Source organism: Callithrix jacchus, chromosome 19 (genome assembly GCF_049354715.1).
Source record: "Callithrix jacchus isolate 240 chromosome 19, calJac240_pri, whole genome shotgun sequence".
Classification (NCBI taxonomy): Eukaryota; Metazoa; Chordata; class Mammalia; order Primates; family Cebidae; genus Callithrix; species Callithrix jacchus.
In genome coordinates this window covers 29,346,312-29,370,826 of record NC_133520.1, presented here as the reverse complement: position 1 = coordinate 29,370,826, position 24,515 = coordinate 29,346,312, and the positions used below count along the sequence as shown (strand labels likewise).

The window sequence follows — 24,515 nt, the reverse complement described above, 5'->3', positions numbered from 1 at the left end:
TACATGTGTCCGCTGAAGTAGTAAAGTCTCCCATATATGAAAAATATTTAAAATAAAGGAAGACAGCTACCAGGTATTCTCTTCTCCAGATTAAATATTTCTGGTTCCTTTCATTGTTTTTCCTAAGAAACGATTTCCAGCTCCTTCCTTGGTCTGACAGAGCCGAGTTTGTAACCGAACTTGGACCGCCTGATGACGTCTCAGGGTTGAACCACAGGGTGTAGAAAGCTGAGTGGCGTCGCCCGGCCCGCGTTCTCATTTGAATGCGTGGGTATTCAGAGCGCTGGCCAATAGAGAGAAGCGCTGGCTGCGCTTCTTTCCCGGGGGATTACTGTGGGCCAATCACAATCCTCTCAAACAAGGGGCGGAGCCACGCCAACAGTCTGAGGTCGCGCAGGCACTGGTATCCAGCTGGTTCGCTTGTTGCTGCGTTGTGAGGGGTGTCCGCTAAGGTAAGCAAGGAGAGTATTCCGGCTCCCCATCTGTAAGAACGTACCACGGAGGTGGTTACTGAGCCCTGGGGGGAAGGAGTCCTGTTTCCGCTTAACATGGGAGTTTTCGCCTCCTCTGAAAGCAGAGCCTCACAAAAGCCACTACTGAGCGGAGGGTCTCCCCGTATCTTTGCAGGAAATCGTGGTCAGAGTTCCTCTGAGCCTTCCTCCTGCAGCTGGAAAGGACATAACAGCCCACTACTCGCCGCGGGTTGTGCACTGGCTGTTTTGCCTTCTTCAACATCTGGTCCAAACCCACGTTTCGGTCATTAATTATCCAAATTTACTACACACTTGATACAAGAAAGGACTAGGGACCTGCCTTCAAGGAATTCACCCTTAAGGGGAAGGAACTGTCGGGGGAATTAGAACAGGATGCAAATTGATGTGGACGCGGAGAGGGTGACATTGGAAAGGTGTGAGGGTGGGGATGCATTACTAGGGAAGGAGTTGTTATTTAATACGTACATATCTATAGGTGTGAAAGAATACGACTTTTATGGGCAGCAGGAATAGGGCTGTATGGCTGAAGCATGAGTTTGTGGAGAGTAGATACTAGATATAAGGCGGGATGTAAGGGTTAGATTGTAAAGAACCTTTATACCCAGAAAAATAGGCAGTTATTCGTGGCAGTTGAGCCAAAGAATGGCGCATGCCAATTTTGGTTAATATGGTGAGATTGGAGTCTGGTTGCTCCCTTGGGAGAAATTGTCTTGCCTGTTTTAATCCCTTTACCATGGCTTTCCACTGTTCTCATTTTATATAAAGGTACGCTTTATACTTTATACTGGGTATCTATGAGGGATGGTTCCAGGACATCCTGCGGATACCAAATCCATCAAAGGTTAAGTCCCAGATATAAAATGGTGTAGTTTTTGCATATAACCTATGAATGTCCTCCCGTATACTTTATATTTAAACTATGCTTGTCCTCCCCATATAGTTTATATTTAAGAGATTTAAGAGCCTTTGTTGCTCAGGCTTGTCTTTTTTTTTTTTTTTTTTTTTTTTTTGAGACGGAGTTTCGCGCTTGTTACCCAGGCTGGAGTGCAATGGTGCGATCTCGGCTCACGGCAACCTCCGCCTCCTGGGTTCAGGCAATTCTCCTGCCTCAGCCTCCTGAGTAGCTGGGATTACAGGCACGCGCCACCATGCCCAGCTAATTTTTTGTATATTTTTTAGTAGAAACGGGGTTTCACCATGTTGACCAGGATGGTCTCGATCTCTTGACCTCGTGATCCACCCGCCTCGGCCTCCCAAAGTGCTGGGATTACAGGCTTGAGCCACCGCGCCCGGCCTTTTTTTTTTTTTTTTTTGAGGCAGAGTCTTTCTCTGCCACCCAGGCTGGAGTGCACTGGCATGATCTTGGTTCACTGCAATCTCTGCCTCCCGGGTTGAAGCAGTTCTCCTGCCTTAGCCTCCCGAGTAGCTGGGATTACAGGCATGCACCACCATGCCTGGCTAATTTTTGTATTTTTAGTAGAGACAGGGTTTCCCCATGTGGGCTAGGCTGGTCTTGAATGCCTGACCTCAAGTGACCCACCTGTCTCAGCCTCCCAAAGTGCTGGGATTACTGGCATGAACCACCTTGCTGGCCAGTTTTGTTTTCTTTTGTTTTTGAGACAGACTTGCTCTGTCGCCCAGGCTGGAGTTCAGTGGCATGATCTCAGCTCACTGCAACCAACTTCTGGGTTCAAGCCTTTCTCCTGCCTCAACCTCTTGAGTAGATGGGATTACAGGCCTCTGCTACAGCACTCCCCCCTCCCAAAAAAATCCCTAAACTAATAAACCACAAGGATCTCACAAGAAACTATCGCCTGGGCGACAGTTCGAGACTCCATCTAGATCTTGGCTCACTGCAACCTCCTCCTCCTGGGTTCAAGCAATCTTATCTTACTGAATTTTTACCCTTTTCCCAATTTGATTTAGAGGATCTGTGAATCTCAAAGAAGTAGAGAGACAGGTGATTGTTTGTGGGATAAAATTTAGGTCCACATTAACCACAATTTTGGAAGGTGTAAATAAGCTAATTTTTGTATTTTTAGTAGAGAGGGGATTTCCCCATGTCTGCCAGGCTGGTCTTGAACTTCTGACCTCAAGTGATCCACCCAACTCAGCCTCCCAAAGTGCTGGGATTACAGGCAAGAGCCACTGCACCAGGCCTCACAGGCTGGTCTTGAACCCCTGCATGTCCTCCCATATACTTTATTTATTTTAGAGATGGGGTCTCCTTTTGTTGCACAGGCTGGTCTTGAACCCCTAGCCTCTAGTGATCCTTCTGCCTTGGTCTCCCAAAGTGCTGCAGTTACAGGTGTGAGCCACCATGCCGAGCCCTGCCCCATATACTTTGGATCATTTCTTAATTACTTATAATACCTAATAAAATGCTGAGTAAATAGTTGTTACACTGTATTGTTTAGGGAATAATGACAAGAAAAAATGTACAGTACCTGTTCGGATGAAATTTAAAAATAAATTTTTTTTGAGACAGTCTTACTCTGTTACCCAGGCTGGAATGCAGTGGCACAATCTTGAAGTACAAAACACTTCTAGCAAAAAAAATCTTTATTTTTAAGAAAAAAATATTTTTTCTCATTTTCTATTTTTGTCATAAATTTTTGTTCTTTCCAGTGGAACCAAAACTTGAACTTCCTTTTGGTTGATACATGCCCAGCAAGACTGATCAAAGAAAAGATGGCACAGATAAACAGTGTTAGAAATGAAAATGGAAACAGAACCATAGATAACTACAGAGATTAAAAAGATAAAACATTATACAAATAAATTTAAAGTTGCATGAAATAGATAAATTCGTGGGAAAATTTAACTTGCCAAAATTGAGGCAAGAAGAAATAAAGAACTTGAATAACATTTAAATAAATTGGATTTGTAGTTTAAAATTTTCTTTTTTTTGACACGGAGTTTTGCTCTTGTTACCCAGGCTGGAGTGCAATGGCCCAATCTCGGCTCACCGCAATCTCTGCCTCCTGGGTTCAGGCAATTCTCCTGCCTCAGCCTCCTTAGTAGCTGGGATTACAGGCGCGTGCCACCGTGCCCAGCTAATTTTTTGTATTTTTAGTACAGACAGGGTTTCACCGTGTTGACCAGGATGGTCTTGATCTCTTGACCTCACGATCCACCCGCCTCCACCTCCCAAAGTGCTGGGATTACAGGCGTGAGCCACCGCGCCCAGCTAAAATTTTCTTAAAATGAATACACCAGGACCAGATAGAGTTCTTCCAGACAACCTAGTAACAAGTTATCTCTTGGACTAATCCACAGTTTGTCAAAAAAAAAAGGAGGTAGCATTCCCTAACTCATTTTAGAAGGCTAGTATGACCTTAATACCTAATAATGACAAAATTATAAAGGACAGTTATAGGCCAAGCTTATTGATTAGCATAGTGTTAAAAGCTTTCGCTTTAAGGTTAGAAATCTGACAATACCAACTATCAGCTTTTCTTTCTATTTGTTGTTGTTGTTGTTGTTGTTGTTGAGACAGGGTCTCACTCTGCCACCCAGGCTGGAGTACAGTACAGTGGCACAATCATGGCTCACTGCAGCCTCCATCTCCCCAGGCTCAGGTCATCCTCCCACCTCAGCCTCCTGAGTAGAGGTTCATGCCACCATAGTTGGCCCAGCTATCAGCTTTTCAGGCTGATGCCGCCATACCTGGCCCAGCTATCAGCTTTTCTATTCAACATTGTACTGGAAGTTACTGCCAGAATAGAAGGCAGGAAAAGGATTAGAAGGGAAGAAATAAACTGATTATATGAGGATTATATGATTGGCAGTGTAGAATTATCATTCCCAGACCACTCCCCACCCCAAATAGATTCATCATTAGCATTATTAAGGCTTTGGTTAAAAATCAATTCGATTTATATGTCCCCATAAGAAATGGGTGGATAATAGTGTTTTTGAAGATATAGCAAAAATATAAAGTACTTAGAAATCAATCAAACAAAAATTAGGTAAAGCTTTGTAGAGAAAATTACAAAACCTTTGGAAAGCATCAAAAAAGACTTAAACAGCATATTCATAGATCTTAGAATTCAGTATCATAAAGATATCAATTCTCTCCAATTTTGTTTATAGTGTCAATAAAATTACAATCCAAATCACAGGACCCTGTTATGATTTGGATTATAATTTCATATATACAAATTTATGTATGTATTTATGGACTCACAAACTGATTCTCAAATCTATATGGAAGAGCAAAGAGCCAAGAATAATCAAGTCATTCCCGAAGAAAAAGACCAGGTGGGTAAGCTATAGTAAAACATCATGCTGTATACCTTAAATATATACAGTTTGTCTCAGGGAAGATCCATACACAGAAAAAAATACACACACATACACACACACACACACACACACACACACACACAATTTGTATTTGCCAGTTATACCTCAGTAAAGCTGGGAAACAATTTAAATAAATAATAAAAAATGAATAAGCCATGGTAATTGAAACAGTGGAGTATTGTCTCAGAAATAATCCAGTTAATCAATGGAACAAATTCAAGAGTCCCAAAACAAATCCACATATACAGAAAGTTAATTTATAGTCATATCAGCCGGGACTTATTCGATAAATGACGTTAGAATAATTGGCTGTTCATATGGGGGAAAACTTTAAATTGGACCCCTACCTTACTCACTGTACATAAAATTCAATTCCTAGTGGATTAAAGATTTAAATTTGAAAAGCAAAATTATAAAATATTTGAAGACTATGTAGAAATATCTCTACATTTGAGGATAAGGAAAAATTTCATACACAAAATATAAAGAAAAAAAAATTTTTTTTTTTTTTTGAGACGGAATTTTGCTCTTGTTGCCCAGGCTGGAGTGCAATGGCACGATCTTGGCTCACTGCAACCTCCACCTCCTAGGTTCAAGTGATTCTTCTGCCTCAGCCTCTCAAGTAGCTGGGATTACAGGTGTGCACCACCACACCAGCTAATTTTGTATTTTTAGTAGAGATGGGATTTCTTCCATGTTGGTCAGGGTGGTCTCGAACTCCCCACCTCAGGTGATCCACCCACCTCAGCCTCCCAAAGTGCTGGGATTACAGGTGTGAGCCACCGCACCCAGCCAGGAAAAGATTTTGAGATTGATCACGTTAAGAGTACGTGTTCATTGAAAGACACCATGGACAACATGGAAAGATAAGCACAAACTGGGGGATATTTGTAACACATATTGAAGAATTTGTGTCCTTTGCTTGGTTAGTGGAGGGAGAACTAGAGTTGAAAGGAGTGTTGGGTGAATATGTGTGTGGGCGTTGGTTTTAGGTGAGAGAGATTTTGAGCATATTTGCATATTGAGGGTGAGAAAGATGGAATAATTGGTGGACTGGTATCCCTGAAGATTGGGAGGATGTAGAATTCATAATACATGGAGAGAACCTCAGACATTTAACATTTGCTTGTATCTCAGAATGTTGACTGCCTCTACCACTCTTGCTCTCACAAAGCATATGTAGACTTCCTCACAACAGCTAATATTTGTCAAGTCCCTTACTGTCAGGCATGCTAAGGCTACAGTAGTAAGCAAAATCAGACCCAGGCATGACCTCATGAGTTTATAATTTATCAGTGGAAACACCCATTATTTAAAACCTTTAGTGTTTTTATTTTTTATAGAACTTTTTACAATTTTAATTCTTTATGTAAACAATATATTTGCTTGGTAGATAAACATTCACAAGAAGGGAATAGAAAAAACTCAGATTCCCTTGTCAGAATAGAGATAATAAGAGGAATCTTGGCTGGGTGTGGTGGCACATGCCTGTACTTCCAAGCTACATGGGAGGCTGAGATGGAAGGATTGCTTGAGCCCAGCAGGTGGAGGTTGCAGTGAGCTGAGATTGCTCCACTGCACTACAGCCTGGGTGACAGAGCAAGACCCTCTGCCAGGTGCATTGGTTTACGCCTCTAATCCCAGCACTTTGGGAGGCCAAGGCAGGCAGATGACTCACCTGAAGTCAGGTGTCTGAGACTAGCCTGGCCAACATGGTGAAACTTTGTCTCTACTAAAAATAAAAAAATTAACTGGGCGTGGTGGTGCACATCTGTAATTCTGGCTACTCTGGAGGCTGAGGCATGAGAATTTCTCAAACTCTGAAAGTGGAGGTTGCAGTGAGCTGAGATGGTGCCACTGCCCTTCAGCCTGGGTGACAGAGTGAAACTGTTCGTTTAAAAGAAAAAAGAGAGCAATCTGTCCCCCACCATCACTACTTTGAAGCTGTTTGCTGAAAACTTCATAGTCATTATTGTTGATGATTTCATGGTTGCCTCTTTTCTCCTCCAGTGCATCCCAGCCAGCTCTTAGTGTGGAGCAGTGACCTGTGTGTGGTTCCTTCTACTTGGGGATTATGCAGAGAGCTTCACGTCTGAAGAGAGAGCTGCACATGCTGGCCACAGAACCACCCCCAGGCATCACATGTTGGCAAGATAAGGACCAAATGGATGATCTGCGAGCTCGTAGGTATCAAATTATGTATATGATGAAGGTCATGACCCTATTGAAGATTGTGCTGAAATCAAACATTTTGTATATTCTAAAGTAAGGAGCAGTTATAAGGTTAGAGTGCCCTACCATCTTTCTACCCAAATGTGTTCACATTTATAAAAGGTTTGTTTCACATTTCTTGCTTCTTTGACTTTTTATTATGCCTTTGGTTGATGTATAGCCAAGATAAAAAGCAGCGAAGCAGTGTTTAGATCAAAGATAACCATCTCAAATATCTATGAGGCCAGATGGGAAACATACATGATTAGAATATTGCAGTCCAAACAAAACAAATCCATAGGTTGTATTTGGCCTTGTGGCGAGCATTTTGCACCTTCTGCTTTAGATTTCGTATATGTCCTTTGTTTGACACCATCAACTTTTTGAGTATATTAGCATTGTGGCATGTTGCATGAGGACTTGTTAAAGTTCTGAGAGAGAATTATTGTCCTAGGCCTAGTTTCTCTGTTAGGACCATAGACCTCATTAGCTCCATATGGTGGTAATTCGAATGATCTGATTGCCTGTTAACTTTTTCTTTCTTTCTTTTAAGAAATAGTAGGTGGAGCCAACACACCTTATGAGAAAGGTGTTTTTAAGCTAGAAGTTACCATTCCTGAGAGGTTAGTATGAATCAGCTTCTCAACCTAGATGGTAAAGTACATTTATTGGAAAACAGAGCAATGTAGTAGATGGAGCATTAAACGTAGGGGTTAAAGGACTAGGTTTTAATCCTGGCCTTATCATGACTTAATGTGACCTTGACCAAGTTATTTTCTCTCTCTAGAGTTCAGTTTCCTTCTCAAAAAGAATGGGCCAGATCACATCAAAGGCCCCCTCACTTTTTAAATTGTGGTAAAATATACATGACATACAGTTGACCATTCTTAAGTGTATAGTTCAGTGATATTAAATACATTCACATTGTTGTGCAACCATCACCAAAATCTATTTCTAGAACTTTTCATCCTCCTAAACTGAAGCTTTGTAGCCATTAAACTATAACTCCCCATTTTTCCCTGCTCTCAGACTCTGGCAACCACTATTGTGCTTTCTTAATATTAAGGTTCCCACCCCCCTCTTTTTAAACTTTTAGGTTCAGGGGTACATGTGTAAGTTTTTGTTTTGTTTTTACACTCCCACCCCCGCCGCAAGTTTTTTATATAGGTAAACTCATGTCATTGGGATTTGTTGTACAGATTATTTCATCACCCAGGTACTAAACCTAGTATCCAATAGCTTTGCTCTTCTCTCTCCTCCCACCCTCCACTCTCAGGTAGGCCCCAGTGTCTGTTTTTCCCCTCTTTGTGTCCATGTGTTCTCATCATTTAGCTCCCACTTATAAATGAGAGCATGTGTATTTGGCTTTCTGTTCCTGCAAAGGCCATGATCTCATTCTTTTTTATTGTTAAGGCCTTTCTTAATTCAAGTCTCCTTTAAGGCTCTCATCAGGTAAGTTATAGTTACATATTTGTACAGAATAGAAAGAGAAGAAATGAATATCTAACAGTTGAAGCATAGACTTGTAATCACTAGGTCAGATCATGGCCAAACTTATTCAAGTCTTGAGAGAATAGCTTAATAATCATGTGGTGCATCAGTTTTTAAAATAGACTGGAAACTTTGCAAGGTCTGTGTCTCACTAAAGATACATAATAACTAAATGAAATGTATAAACCTTAATTGAGTCCTGTTTTGAAAAACCCAGCTATAAAAATTTAAAAAAAAAAATTAGGGAGAACAATTGAAATCTGAATAAGTGATATTAGGGAATTAGTTCTTAAATTTTTCATAGGTATAATAGTATTGTAGTTACATAGGAGAATGTTCTCATTCTTAGAAGATATGCTCAAGAATTTAGAAGGTGGTCAAGAGATCGAGACCATCCTGGTCAACATGGTAAAACCCCGTCTCTACTAAAAAAAAAAAAAAAAAAAAAAAAAATAGTGGCCGGGCATGGTGGCTCACGCCTATAATCCCAGCACTTTCGGAGGCTGAGGCAGGTGGATCACGAGGTCAAGAGATCGAGACCATCCTGGTCAACAAGGTGAAACCCCGTCTCTACTAAAAAAATACAAAAATTAGCTGGGCATGGTGGTGCTCGCCTGTAGTCCCAGCTACTCGGGAGGCTGAGGCAGGAGAATTGCTTGAACCCAGGAGGCGGAGGTTGCGGTGAGCTGAGATCGTGCCACTGTACCCCAGTCTGGGTAACAACAGTGAAACTCCATCTCAAAAAAAGAAAAAAAATAGAAAAAATTAGCTGGGCATGGTGGTGCGTGCCTGTAATCCCAGCTGCTTAGGAGGCTGAGGCAGGAGAATTGCCTGAACCCAGGAGGCAGAGGTTGCTGTGAGCCGAGATCACGCCATTGCACTCCAGCCTGGGTAAAAAAAGCGAAACTCCGTCTCAAAAAAAAAAAAAAAAATAATTTAGAAGGTGAAGTGGCTTGAATCCAGGTGGTAGATCTATGAATGTTTTCAGTACTGTTATTTTAAGATGATTGATTGTAAATTTTCATAATGAAAGTTTAGGAGGAGAGAAAGTTTGCCTTCCAAAGGCTGTCTCCCTGACATTTCTGTAATACCAACATTATTGTGACCAAGAAACTGTTTTAAATGTATTTAGAAGGAAAATTATATAATGAAAATTATCTCTTGTCTATTCTTTCATAGGTACCCATTTGAACCTCCTCAGATCCGATTTCTCACTCCAATTTATCATCCAAACATTGATTCTGCTGGAAGGATTTGTCTAGATGTTCTCAAATTGCCACCAAAAGTGAGTTGTAGGCAAATGGTTGACTCTACAGCATTCTATTTTATTCATCTATTAGAGTATCGCATTCTAATATAAAAGCAACTATTTATCTGTTTGTGTGTAGGGTGCTTGGAGACCATCCCTCAACATCGCAACTGTGTTGACTTCTATTCAACTGCTCATGTCAGAACCCAACCCCGATGACCCGCTTATGGCTGATATAGTAAATATCCCCATTTCCCTCTGCAACACATATCCTACCTTGTCTCCACCACTAACTCCCCCTGTGTGAGGATAGCTGTAGCAGCTCTAACTGACTACTGCAAATCATTTTTTTCTCCATAAACTCTTCTCTTTGATTTTATCTCAGTCCTCAGAATTTAAATATAATAAGCCAGTCTTCCTCAAGAATGCCAGGCAGTGGACAGAGAAGCATGCAAGACAGAAACAAACGGTATGATGTTTGCTACTGTTGTCAGTTAATTAAGTATATAAAGTATATATGTATAAATAATGTTTCTTAGATTTGCCAAATTTGTACTAACCTCTAGAATGACTAGTTGATCTTTTTTTCCTGTTGCAACCTTCTAAATAATCATTCAGCAAAATAGCCTAATAGCTCAACCAACTGTAGATATTTTAGAACAGTTATCATATGTTGGCAACACTAGAGGGCAGGCAGCATCTGGTTAATTTCTTTTATAATGTGGGTAGCAGGGATAGCGGGTGGTGTCTCAGATTCTTTTTTGCTAAATTGTCCTTTTAACACTGAGAAGAATCTATATTTGCAGGGACTAGTTGCAGAAATAGGGGGAAACTTACTTTTCTTAGGGGACCATCCATGGAAGAAGTTTGAAGGAAAAACTTCAGGTCAATAGAATTTCTTAATTTAGCAAAATACAAATTACTGGAACATGGAAATTAGCACATCATAGTTCTTGCTGAGTTACACCATCCTTCATATTGAGTTAAGTAGCGGTTGTGTTACTTGTAAAAAGAAATAAAAATTAAAACATACGAAACAATTGAGGAAAGCCGGGCACAGTGGCTCAAGACTGTTATCCCAGCACTTTGGGAGGCCGAGGCGGGTGGATCGCGAGGTCAAGAGATCAAGACCATCCTGGTCAACATGGTGAAACCCCATCTCTACTAAAAAATACAAAAAATTAGCTGGGCACGGTGGCGTGTGCCTGTAATCCCAGCTACTCAGGAGGCTGAGGCAGGAGAATTGCCTGAACCCAGGAGGTGGAGGTTGCAGTGAGCCGAGATTGCGCCATTGCACTCCAGCCTGGGTAACTAGAGTGAAACTTCATCTCAAAAAAAAAAAAAATTGAGGAAGATTTTTTGAGAGAATATCATATGCACAATGCAATATATAAATCTTGCAACGAAGAAGAGCATGGAAATAATATTACAGAGCTTTGTTTTTCTCCATCCTGGCATTTGTGTGAACCTTACTATATTTCACCCTATCTCTTCCCTTTTAGGCTGATGAGGAGGGGATGCTTGATAATCTGCCAGACGCTTGTGACGACTCCAGAGTACACAACTCAGCACAGAAAAGAAAGGCCAGTCAGCTAGTAGGCATAGTAAAGAAGTTTCATTCTGATGTTTAGGGGATTTGTCCTGGTCCATCTTAGTTAATATGTTCTTTTTTTTTTTTTAATTTTTAATTTTTTTTTTTTCAAAGATGGGGTTTCACCATGATGGCCAGGCTAGTCTTGAACTCTTGACCTCAGGTGATCCACCCACCTTGGCCTCCCAAAGTGCTAGGATTACAGGCGTGAGCCACCGCGCCCGGCCAGTTAATATGTTCTTTGCCAAGGTGATCTAAGTTACCTACCTTGAATTTAAAAAATTGTGTATTTGATGACATAATTTTTGTGTAGTTTATTTATCTTGTACGTGCGTATTTTGAAATCTTTTAAGCCTGGAAAATAAATAGTCATTTAATGTTGAATATGTGTTTATCCTGAATGTGTGTCTGGGAGTAAACTGGCCAGAGAGCTATATAATCGGAATGTTAAAATATTTGGAATTGTTGTCTGTTAGTTTGCCGGCTTACCAGCTTCACTAGGGACATTGAATGTTTGACACAGATGTAAAATAGCTGTAGAAACAATTCAATTACCCTTACAGTTTCAGGGATTATAGCTTTTCTGAGGTCTTAAAATAATGTGAGAAGAAGACAATAGATTCTTTTGCAAATTTTTAATTTTTTTTGAAACTTTTGCTTTTTGTGATTTACATAGCTGACCGGAATTGCTGTGATAAAACTTTCATTTGTTCAACAAATACTCATTGAACACCTACTGTTTGCCAAGTAGTATGCTAGTGTTTGAGAATGAAATGGTGAGAAAATCAGATGCTAGATTAACCAAATACTCAAACAAATTTAAGTAGGGATTTCCTCTCTCCAGCATCATTTTATGGCAAGTACCATTCTGGACAATTTGGTACCAAACTTGAATTCCCTGCTTATGATTTTACAATACACTTGACTTATCTTTGTAATTCTATTTAAGTAACAGAGATAACAGATTTGAGTAGAAATCAGCTGAAGTAGAAATCAGCTGAAGTAGAAAGAGGTTACCCAGGCCAAGTGAAGGCTTTTTGCGGAATGTATTCTAGATATTGGACCTTCCTAGGGAGGTGAATAAAGACTGTAATGCCCTTGTCCCTATCCCAGTATAGCAATGATGGTTTTTACCTAGGCTAGGCACCATGCATGTAAAATGCATCTCTGAATAGGCAACTTTCATTCATCCACCTACGAATTACCTTGTACTCTTTACTGAGCAGCAGCCTGCCATACTGCTCATGTGGTGTTTGGACCCTGGCAAAGAACAAGAAGTACAAATTTATATAATCCATTAATGACAGGTCATGTCAAAAGTCAAAAATACAAATCTCTAACCTCTACAGAATTTTTGAACCCACTTTTCAAAATCAGTTACTGGTCTCTTTTTAAAGCCCAGGAATTACTTTTATTCCAGGCTTGTGTCCTGTGCTTATGCATACTTAAGTCAGGTTTGGATTTCCAAATGCCACATGAACAGTATGGCAGGCTGCTGCTCAGTAAAGAGTACAAGGTAAATTCATAGGCAGATGATTGAAAGTTGCCTTTTCAGAGATGCATTTTACATGCATGGTGCCTAAAAATCATCATTGCTACACTGGAATATGGACAAGGGCATCATTTACATGCATGGTGGCAAAAATCATCATTGCTACACTGGGATATGGACAAGGGCATTATAGTCTGTATTCACCTGCCTAGGCAGGTCCAATATCTATAATACATTCCACAATTAGTATATCATTTAGGATACTTACAGTTGTGAGTGAAATTCAACTCAGACTAGCAATATTGAAGGAAGTTCATTGCCTTACTAAATAGAAAGTACAAGGGTAGAGTGAACACCTGGATTGGTGGATTCAAAGGTTCAACAATATCAATATCTTGGTCTCTTTCCTTCCGTCCTTCATAGTATCAGCTTTCTCTTAGGCTGTTTGTTCCTGAAGTTTCTTCCCCTCCTAGGGTGACTACCAGCAGCAGTTGGGGTTATGTACTTTATTCAGCAGGCCAGGAGGCTCTACTTTCCATGAAGCAAAAGTCTCTGTAGACACCTTGAAAGCAATCACCATGGCCAGGGAAATGCTATGTGCTGATTACTCTGGGTTAATAAACCCAGATATGAAGTGAGAGATGGACTTAGGAAGTAGTTGTAGGAAAAGAGTACCTCCTATAGGACAAAATCCCTTACACTTCTATCACCATGTCTGGTCAGCTCTACCAGCTACTTCTCCCTACCCCTACTTATAACACTAGTTCAGCTGCCATCATCTCTCACTTGCACGTTAGCCATAGCCTTCTAACTTGTTTCCTTGCCCCCATTCTTGACTTTGACCTACCATGCTCTTCACAGCACCAAGAATAATCTTTTGACAATGTAAGTTGGATTTGGTTTCATTCCTCCAAGTGGCTTCATCTTGCAATTAAAAGCCTAGTCTCCCTTGACCCATAAGACCCTGCATGATCTGGCACCTGCTTGTTTTATCTATCCATCCTCATTGCATACCCTCAACCCTTATACCGTATACAGACCTGCTTTCAATCTCTTGAACACACCTAGCTCATTCCTACTTCAGGGATTTCATATATGCTATTTCCTCTGCCTCCTACATTCCCCAGGATAGTCTCAGCTTGAATGTAGCTGCCTCAGAAAGTACTTGTCTATCCCATCTAAAGGAGCTCTAGAGCCTCAGATACTCTCTGGTCCATAGCCTATTGCGCTAATTAATTTTCTTTATAACACTTGTATCTATCTGGAAATGTGTTCATTTTTATTTATTTATTTCTTTTTTCTTTTTTTTGGGGGGGGGAGGAAGGCAGGAAGGAAGGGAATAAGGACGGTAGGGAGGAAGGAAGGGATGAAGGAAGGAAGGAAGGGAGGAAGCGGGGAGGGAGGGAGGGAGGGAGGGAAGGGAAGAAAAGAAATCAAGCAATGAAAGAGACATTGCCGACCTGGATCTAGAGGTTTACAAGTTGATTTCTTTTTTTTGAGAGAAGGAAAGAAAAAAAAAATAAGTAAAGGAGAGGAAGAAAGAGGAAGAGAAAGAGGGAGAGTAAATGGAAATATTGCTTTATTTTGAAAAAAATTGGGTATTAATAATGGCCAATCAATGTTTCATTTAAACTTATGGGTAGGTGTGATGTGGTATTGACAAGAATGTATATTTTGTGTATTTGAAGTGGAGAGCTCTATAAATATTTATTAAGTTTACTTGTTCTGGATCTGAGTTCGAGTCCTTGATATCCTTATTAATTTTCTATCTCATTGAATCTAAGTCTCCTATCTGGGTGTTAGGATCGTTAGCTCTTGTTGTTGCATTGATCCTTTTACCACTATATCTTTGTTGCTTTAAAATCTATTTTATCCACTACGAGAATTGCAACTCCTGCTTTTTATTTATTTATTATTTATTTTTGCTCTCCATTTGGTTGGTTAATCTTTCTCCATCCCTTTGTTTTGAGTCTTTGTGTATCCTTGCATGTGAAACAGGTCTGGATGTAACATGCCGTTGGGTTTTGGCTGTGTCTTTTGATTGGGAATTCAGTCAATTTAAATTTAGGGTTACTGCCATTTGATGTTGACTGGCTGTTTTATCCATTTGTTGGTGTAAATTCCTCTTTATGTTGGTGCTCTTTACTTTTTGGTGTATTTTTAGAAAGGCTAATACTGGTTGTTTCTTTCTGTGTGTAATGCTTCTTTCAGAAGCTCTTGTAAAGCAGGCCTGGTGGTAATAAAATCTCTGAGTTCTTGCTTGTTCATAAAAGATTTTATTTTTCCTTCAGTTGTGAAGCTTAGTTTGGCTGGATATGAAATTCTGGGCTGAAGGTTCTGTTCTTTGAGGATGTTGAATATTGGCCCCCACTCTCTTCTGGCCTGTAGAGTTTCTGCCGAGAGATCTGCTGTAAGTCTGATGGGCTTGCCTTTGTGGGTAATCTGACCTTTCTCTCTGGCTGCCCTTAGTATCTTCTCCTTCGTTTCAACCCTGGTGAATCTAACGATTATGTGCCTTGGGGTTGCTCTTCTTGAGGAATATCTTTGTGGTGTTCTCTGTATTACCTGGGGTTGAATGTTGACCTGCTTTGCTAGTTTAGGAAAATTTTCCTGAATAATATCCTGAAGGGTACTTTCCAGCTTGGATTCATTCTCTCCGTCGCATTCAGGTACACCTATCAAACGTAAATTTGGTCTTTTCACATAGTCCCACATTTCTTGGAGACTTTGCTCATTCCTTTTTATCCTTTTTTCTCTAATCTTTTCTTCACGTTTTATTTCATTAAGTTGGACTTTGACCTCTGATATCCCTTCTTCTGCTTGAACAATTCGAGTGTTTAAACCTGTGCATACTTCTCGGAGTTCCTGTATTGTATTCTTCAGTTCCATTAATTCACTCATACTCCTCTCTAAGTTGTCTATTCTCAATAGGATTTCATCAAACCTTTTTTCAAAGTTCCTAGTTTCTTTACGTTGGGCTACAACATGTTCTTTTAACTCACCGAAGTTTGTTATTATCCATTCCTTGAAGAGTAATTCTGTCATCAGGAGGCGCTCGTTCTCCATCAAGCCTTGTTCCATTGTTGATGTGGAACTGTGATCATCTTTAGAGGGAGAGGCGTTCTGACTTTGAGTATTCTCAGCTTTTTTACGCTGGTTTCTTCCCGTCATTGTAAATTTATCCTCCTGTCATCTTTGAAGTTACCAACTTTCAGATTAGGTCTCTTGAGTGGACGTCCAGGTTGTTGGTTCCCAGGGCCAGAGCAGCGGCGTTAAAACTGATGGTGCTTTTCTGCCCAGGATTCTCCTGTCGGCCTTCCTTCTTGTTTCCGTAGTAAGCGACTCTGCCTTCCCGGGGCTCCAAACCTCGGTCAGAAGGGGATCTTGTCCCGTTTACTCTGCGCCGAGCTGCCGCGACGAGGTGCCGGCGGAACCGCTGCGCCGACCACGAGAGTTGCGCTGGTGACTCGTGTGTTTCCACCACTGGGGGATCTTCTGCTTCGTGAGCGACCAGACTTTGTCTGAAAGTGTGGCGTCCTCTAGTTCTCCGCGCCTTCCCTGAGAGCTGCAATCCTGGGATGTTAGCGATTGGCCATCTTGGATCGTTCTCCAATGTGTTCATTTTTAAATGTATATATTGTCTCACTGTAAGTGCTGGGGATATAGTGGCTACAAGGAACTTTACTCTCTAATTACAAGAAACACCAGAGCCAAAAGCTATTAGAAGTCATCCTACCATTTCTTTGCCTGAAGTACAGAAGACTGGGCTAGAGAACAGAAGTGACATGCCTGAGGATTTAAAATCCCTGCTCCCTACTCCCAGCTCAGGGGAGGATGGGAAAGGGCTAAAAGCATGGACTTAGGTCAAGAAGACCTGGTTTCAGCTCTGGCAGAGCTGCTTATAAGTTGTGTGACCTTAGCTTTCTATTCAGTCCTTCTACTTTTTCATCCCTCTGTAAAAGGGATGATGATGATGCTTAAGACTCATGAGGTTGTTGTGAAGAGACAATGAGATGATGCATGTAAAGCATTCAGTACAGGGCCTGGCACAGTGCTGACATTTACCAAGTGCTTAGCAGGGGACTAGGGGATGGAGACAGCCATCCAACCATAGGTGGGTCTTAAGGAGCTGCCCTGCCCACTGCCTACTTGCCAATCTGCTCTGTTCCTAGGATAAGCAAGCTGAGCTGTTTCTCAACCCCAAACCCCTAATTAAAGAGAGATGACATCCATGACTGATCGTATAAACATTGCAGATTCCAAGTTCCCCTCTCCTGCTACCCCCAATCCCCCTCTCCTCCACCTCTCCCCAAAAACTATCTAAATAAGAACAGATTTTACCACCCACCTTGTGGGCAGACTCAGCTGAGGCTGGAACTTGCTATTTATCCTTCGGCTGCTGCGGGAATTCAACACATACAAATAAAGCTCCTTTTCCAGCCAAGTGTGTATTTTTCCATCAGCATGTGGCCCCCCTGCCCAGGTTGTCTTGTTTAGGTTGGGACAGCCCGAGGGAGGGAAGGACAAGGAAGGGGTGTGGGGCTATGATTTCAGAACCTGCTCCCCAGGATGGCTGGCTGCAAGACATCTTACAGTCCTGGACCACACTGGGCTGCCAGCGAAGCCCAGGAGAGGTTGGGGTGATGGACACAGACATGCTACACACAGAAACAACACATTCCACTTTCTCCTAGCTTCTTGGCAAGTCGCCCTTGCCTCTTGCCAAGGCCCCCAGAGAGTGTCCATCCCTTTCTCCATCTCTTGGTTTATATCAGGGATGACAGGTTATTCAGAATGTCTCGCTTATTCCACCCACCCTCCCACCCCACTACAAGGTTTCTCCCCTTCATGTGCTTGTTTTCCTTGCTCACCTTTTCCCCTGATCCCACATCCCAATAGAGTGTGTCCCTTCCTGACACTGTCTTCTTCCTTTAACTAGGACCCTGAAACTGTGCTTTAAAACAGGGTCTGTTCTGACAGTTTCTTCTCTCAAAGATTCTTCCATCACAGGCAACTTTTCTAGGGTGCGAGTTCTTAGTCTCTAGGTTCTCTCTAGGCCTGGGAGATATTGCCATGCACTAAGCTAAACCCTTCACGTGAATTTTTTTTTTTTTTTTTTTGAGATGGAGTCTTGCTCTGTCACCCAGGCTAGAGTGCAATGGCGTGATCTTGACTCACTGCAACCTCCGCCTCCTGGGTTCAAGTGATTCTCCTGGCTTGCCTCCCCAGTAGGTGGGATTATAGGTATATGCCACCATGCCTGGCTCATTTTGTATTTTTAGTAGAGATGGGGTTTCAACATGTTGGCCAGGCAGATCTTGAACTCCTGACCTCAGGTGATCCACCTGCCTCTGTCTCCCAAAGTACTGGGATTATAGGTGTGAGCCACTATGCCTGGCCTCATGAAAAATCTTTTGAAATTTTTCCAATAATCTTCAGAGTTTAGATACTATGATTATCCCCATTTTACTGATGATGAAACAGATTCAGAGAGGTTAAGTAAAACTTAAGGACAACTGGCTGTTAAGGATAAGTCTGGAATTCAAATCCAGGCCTGTATGACTCCAGAATCGTATTTGTCAGCTGTATGGATTCTGTTCTAATTTCTTTTTTTTTTTTTTTGAGACAAAGTTTCACTCTCATCATCCAAGCTGGAATGCAATGGCACCATCTTGGCTCACTGCAACCTCCGCCTTCAAGCGATTTGTCTGCCTCAGCCTCCTGAGTAGCTGAAATTACAGGCGCCTACCACCATGCCCAGCTAATTTTTGTATCTTTAATAGAGACGGGGTTTCACCATGTTGGCCAGGCTGGTTTAAAACTCCTGACTTCAGGTGATCCACCCACCTTGGCCTCCCAAAGTGCTGGGATTACAGGTGTGAGCCACCACGTCTGGCCCTGTTCTAATATTTTTACGTCTGTCTCCACAGAGTAGCTGTGGGATAATGGGCAAGTTTCTCCTCTATAAAATGTGAACATGGCTTGAATGCTCTCTGAGGTTTCTCCCAAAGCTGACACTTGGCAGTTCTGCAATTCTGAAACTTCCTGCATAATCCAGGGACCAAGGGCAGAGCCTGTGGATTTCTGGTTTAGTGATGAAGTAAATTAGGTTGGTCCGTTACCTTCTCATCTTCCCTTTTTATTATCTTTACTCCTTCAGCATTCTCTTGACTTAGGTTCCCTGCTAGGGATTTTCCACCCAGGCCCACTGTTAACTCATCCTGACAATACTTCTGTCTCATCAAATACTTTTGCTCATCAGATACTTTTGCTCATCAAAATTCCCATTTAGGCCAGGGATGGTGGCTCTTGTCTATAATCCTAGGACCCTGGAAGGCTGAGGCAGAAGGATTGCTTGTATTCAGAAGTTCGAGAGCAGAAGTTCATGAGACCCCCATCTCTACTAAAAATTTAAAAAATTGGCAGGGTGTGGTGGTGTATGTCTGTGGTCCCAGCTATTCAGTAGGTTGAGGTGGAAGGATCGCTTGAGCCCAGGAGGTCAAGGTTGTAGGGAGCCATGATTGTACCACTGCACTCCAGCCTGGGTGACAAAGCGAGACCCTTATATTTTTTTAAAAAAATTTTCATTCAGTAACTGTCCTCTTCTACACTAACAGTTGAAAATAGGTCAATGGGTTTACTCCTTGGCCATAGGTAGAAAGTGATGCAGAGAGGGAGAAACCTATCTGGCTTCTTTTCCATGCAGGTGACAGAAATCTAACAATCTTACTTGAGCAAACAAAAAGTATTGGTCTACAACCTAAGTCCAAATGTGCTTTCAGGAATGGCTCAGTACAGATGCTCAGATAATGCCATCAGGATTCATTTCTCTCCAAGTGGCAAGACAGATACCAGCAGCTTTCTTCCTACCAGTCCAGCAACTCCAGTGAAAGAGTACTTCTTTCCCATCAGCTCCAGCAAAGTTCCCAAGTTGGAACTCATTAGAAGGATTTGAGATGTAAACCCATCCTTGGAACAATCACTGTGGCCAGGGATTAGAATAAGCTGGTAGGGTCCGGGTTATATTACCACCTCTGGAATCTGGCCTAGGGTCAACCCCACCTGAAAGGTATGCTGTAGAGAGCAGAGGAGGTAGTCACCTGAAGGAAGGTCAAATTGATGTTACCAGAAGAAAGGAAGTGGCCATTTCCTTTCTTCTAAAGGAACAGATGCCCTGGGCGAAGGGCTATAGGCTATTCCTAACCTGAAGGAATAAGTAACTATGATGGTGGAATTTCAGCCTCTGTGGTAGCCAGGGAAGAAGCTATTATAAAGGAGAGGGTTGGGAAACTTGGTAGCCTTCAAATCTCACCATGTAACTATCTGCCCATTCTGGGTTATTTACATCTCCTGGCCAGATGGCCCCTTTAGGTTGGAAAACAGAATCTTTTTTTTCTTTTTTCAAATTGTCATTATTATACTTTAAGTTCTGGGGTATATGTGTAGAGCATGCAGGTTTGTTACATAGGTGTGCACGTGCCATGGTGGTTTGCTGCATCCATCACTCCGTCATCTACATTAGGTAGTTCTCCTAATGCTATCCCTCCCCTATCCCCTCACTCCCTGCTATCCCTCCCCTATCCCCCCACACCCTGCTATACCTCCCCTAGGCCCCCACCCCCCAACAGGCCCTGGTGTATCATGTTCCCTTCCCTGTGTCCATGTGTTTTCATTGTTCAACACCCACTTATGAGTAAGAACATGAGGTAGGAAAACAGAATCTTTATGGATGTACTTGGATATATTAATTTCTTTTTTTTTTCTGTGAGACAGGGTCTGGCTTTTCCCCAGGCTGGAGTGCAGTGGCATGATCCTGGCTTACTGCAACCTCCTAGGCCTCCCACTTCAGCCTTTCAAGTAGCTGAGACTACAGGTGCACGCCACCATGCCCAGCTAGTTTTTGTATTTTTTTAGACACGGGGTTTTGCCATGTTGCCCAGGCTGGTCTTGAATTCCCAAGCTCAAGCGATCTGCCCACCTTGGCCTTCCAAAGTGCTGGGATTACAGTTGTGAGCCACCATGCCTAGCCTATTAATTTCTTAATACTTTTTTTGGCAGAAATTAATTGAGCACCTTTCTTGTGCTAGACCTCATGAAAAGGACTGAGGTTACAACAGTGAATGAGACCAGCATGATCCCTGCTCAGTTGGAACTTTCCTGCTGTGCCTGCTGTCCATTCTGAGAGAGTAGCCCAGCCCATAGCCCTTCCCAAGGGAAGTCCTGAGCAGTTATATTTTGTCCAATATGACCCCACGCAAATGTACCCATTCACACACTACAATTTAGCGAACCGGGACAGGTTCCTGGCCTAAGAGGGATCAACCCACTTGTTGGCCATTAACCTATGATTTGGCCTTTTGTAGAAAAGGAAGTTTGGCTAGTTCCATTCTCTTTCAGTCTTTCAGGATATTACTTGTTTGATTCTTTCTCAGTTTTTCAGGATATTATTCTGGGAAATTTTAAAAGGAAAATGACAAGGAAATTAGCCCAGGAATTGAAAGCTGATAATAGGATGTATCCAGAGACCTTGAGGAAGGACAGGAATCATAGTGAGGCACACATAAGCAGAAGTTATCAATAAACATAGGCTGTGAGTCAAAGGAAACAATTCATTTGTACAATAAATAATCATACCTTTTCTTTACCCCATTGCTGGGTCAAAAGAATTATTTTGTCTCCCTTATTGCTTCACATGTATCCTCTCAAAAATTATTCTTTTGACCCAGAAATTCCACTTCTGGGAATTTATCTTACAGATATACTTTCTTACACAGGTGCTAAATGACATTCATGCAAGGTTACTTGTTACAGTATTGCTTTTAAGTGCAAAAGAGTAAGCAACCCAAATATCTGTCAGAAGGGGAGTGATAAGATGAAATCATGATACATCTACATAATGGGCTATAACCTGCTTCAAAAACATTATAATGCTTCCTTTACTGATGAGGAAACGTCTTTGAGCTATATTAGCAGGTTAAAGAAGCAGAAGCAGGACTGTGGTATGCTACTTTGGTAAATAGGAAAACTAAGCTTATATATGCATCATGCTAGTATACATATTTTCAAAACTCTGGAAGGCTATATAAGAAACTAATAACAGTGGTAACCAAGGAGGGCTTGGGAAATAAGCAAATAGGGGTGGAGATGGGAGGGAAACTGTTAAGAACATGTTATTTGAACCATGTGAATGTATTACTTATTCAAAAATTAAATGTATGAAAAGCTTTTTAAACAAAAGGGGTGGGGGGACAGCAGCTGATTATGCTTGAGAAGCAGACAGATATAAAACAGGCCTCCAGAAAGCAGCCGAACTGGCTAATTGTGGGCACCACAGAGAATAATCAAAGACTGAATCCAGAGTGGCCCTCTAGTTTCAGGTACCACAAGGCCCAGTCCTGCTGCTCTTTCTGGCCTTGGATTTATTTGCTGAGATTCTGCCTCCTTTATTGCTTCACGTGGATCCTCTCAAGAAACACGTACTTACTTAACTCCTGGGTTTCTGTCTCTTAATCCAGTCTAAGAAGAACAGCTGAGGAAATGGTCTTCTCTGTAGTTGAACCAGAAAGATAGAGGGTTTGAGGTTTGAAATATTCTGTTTTCTTTTCTTTTTTTGAGATGGAGTTTCACTCTGTCGCCCAGGCTGGAGTGCAGTGGCGCCATCTTAGCTCACCGCAACCTCTGCCTCCCAGGTTCAAGCAATTCTCCTGCCTCAGCCTCCTGAGCAGCTGGGACTACAGGCGCATGCCACAATGCCCAGCTAGTTTTTGTATTTTTAGTAGAGACAGGGTTTTACCATGTTAGGCTGGTCTTGAACTCCTGACCTCGTGATCCACTGCCTTGGCCTCCCAAAGTGCTGCGATTACAGGTGTGAGCCACCACAGCCAGCCGAAATAATCTTTTCTCAAGAGTGGAGGGCAGGTACTCATGAAGGCACCAGTTTTCCACTCAAAAGGGAGGCAGGCACTAGTCGGTAAAGCCCTAGTATCATTCTGGGACTAGCACCTTGTCCCCATGATTGCAAGTTTTGTTGAACTCAATCTCCCTCCCTCCCTTGAGAAAGGGCCACTTGTCTTAAAGGCATCATCCCACTCTGAAGCAAGGTGGGAGGGATTCCCAAGGCAGAGTGTGTGACAGAGTGCACTCATGGAGAGGAAAGCAAGCTGATGCTTTGGGGTTCACATTATCAGGAAACCTCAGCAGTAGGGTTGGGTCTGAGAAGGTGTTTAGGGTCTGAATATTGAAGGCCCAACCTGCTCACTGCTTTCTTTAGATTATTCTATGTCTAATCCAGTGCCAACCACACAAAGGGCACTTTGATATGGGTGAGTGGAATGGATTCTGAAACCTACGAACCTCAACCCTGAGCCTCCTTAGCTGTGCCAAGGAGCACCTAGGACACTAGTTGCTCCAGAACTCACAAGACAGGTAAAGGAAGAGCCTTGCCGCTGGTCACTCCTCTCTCAAATACCTCTGGCCACTTCCATGGCTTCACCAGAGGCAGCAGAAAGGAGTTGAGGGACACATATCGTACTTCACTTTCGCTTTATTATACAGAAGAATCCAAATTCTTAACAATCCTTATACTTAAAGCAACTGGAGAGGACACAGAACTGAAACTCAGAAGTGAGGGGCGGGTGGTGAGTGGTGGGTAGAAGAACTTGCTAAAGCAGAGCAGAGGCAGTTAGAAGAGATGGTGCTGGAGAGGATCAAGGGTTTTAGCTACTGCAGCTCTGATGTTGGCTTATGAAATAAGAAAAAAATTTTTTTAATAAAAATGTTTCAAACGGTAAAAAAATTTAAAGAAAAAATGGAAGAACAAACAAAAACATGTTCTGGCTACTTCCCATTATCCTCACTCAGGCCTATTTATTGTCAGCACTTCCTTTTTTCATTCCCCTACTCTTTAGACCTTTTATCCTTCCTGGAAAGAGAAACTAGGAGGATATTGGAGGCTAGTGGAGGAGAGAGGAGGGTAAGGAGAAGGTCCAGCTAGGGGCTCTGTTCATCCATAGCCTTCAAGTCTCAGCTCTGCATGTTTTGGATTTTACCATTGGTATGTTCAAGGGTGCTTATAAAAACCATTTCTGCCATAACAGCTTCTCTTCCACAAGTCGGTCTGAGATGAGATTGTAGTTGGCACCAGTTACCAATGCACAGAACACAGGGCACAGGGCAACACACGTGGTCAGCGGTTCTCAACGTTGCCATCCACACATCCCTCTTGGACAGATTCTTCCCCATGGATACTATTTTGGAAGATTTCATCAACCCAACAAAATGCATTTACGTGCATTGAATAATTTGTTTTTTGATTTTGTGATCAAGGACATACATAGTCTTCATAATCTTCTACAAATCATAATGAAGATAACCAAAGGAGTAACATACTGACTTGCTAGAAATTCAGTCAAAAACCAAAAAACAAACTCTACTGCCACGCTTTATTTTGGGTAAGCATATATCAACCAGATTTTCTGAATAATGAAACAGTTAATGGCAAACATCTCCACGCCCCTCCTCCACACCGCTCCTCTAATTCAAAGGTTCAGCAAATGCTCCTCTGGCCAGCACGGCTGGATCTTTAGAAGCAGATGATAAGGTGACAGTGGTGTTACACTAGAGCTTGCAGCCAAAAATCACTGGTCCCCTTTTCATAGAAGAGGCCACGTGTAGGGAGCA

General features: G+C 42.0%; 1 protein-coding gene across 2 annotated transcripts; it reads left to right on the top strand.

The window, feature by feature from the left end:
• Window positions 1-380: 380 nt before the first annotated feature.
• UBE2T (ubiquitin conjugating enzyme E2 T) lies at window positions 381-11,728 on the top strand. 2 transcript variants are annotated; one of them, XM_002760652.6, is made up of 7 exons: window positions 381-452; window positions 6,813-6,985; window positions 7,567-7,636; window positions 9,684-9,789; window positions 9,893-9,991; window positions 10,139-10,222; window positions 11,256-11,728. In XM_002760652.6, the coding sequence occupies exons 2-7, from the start codon at window positions 6,877-6,879 to the stop codon at window positions 11,382-11,384; spliced, it is 597 nt and encodes a 198-aa protein (XP_002760698.3). In that variant the 5' UTR covers window positions 381-452; window positions 6,813-6,876; the 3' UTR covers window positions 11,385-11,728. The 2 variants fall into 2 exon arrangements, with proteins under 2 accessions (XP_002760698.3, XP_035136781.3); XM_035280890.3 differs by lacking the exon at window positions 381-452 and adding an exon at window positions 772-907.
• Window positions 11,729-24,515: the final 12,787 nt, after the last annotated feature.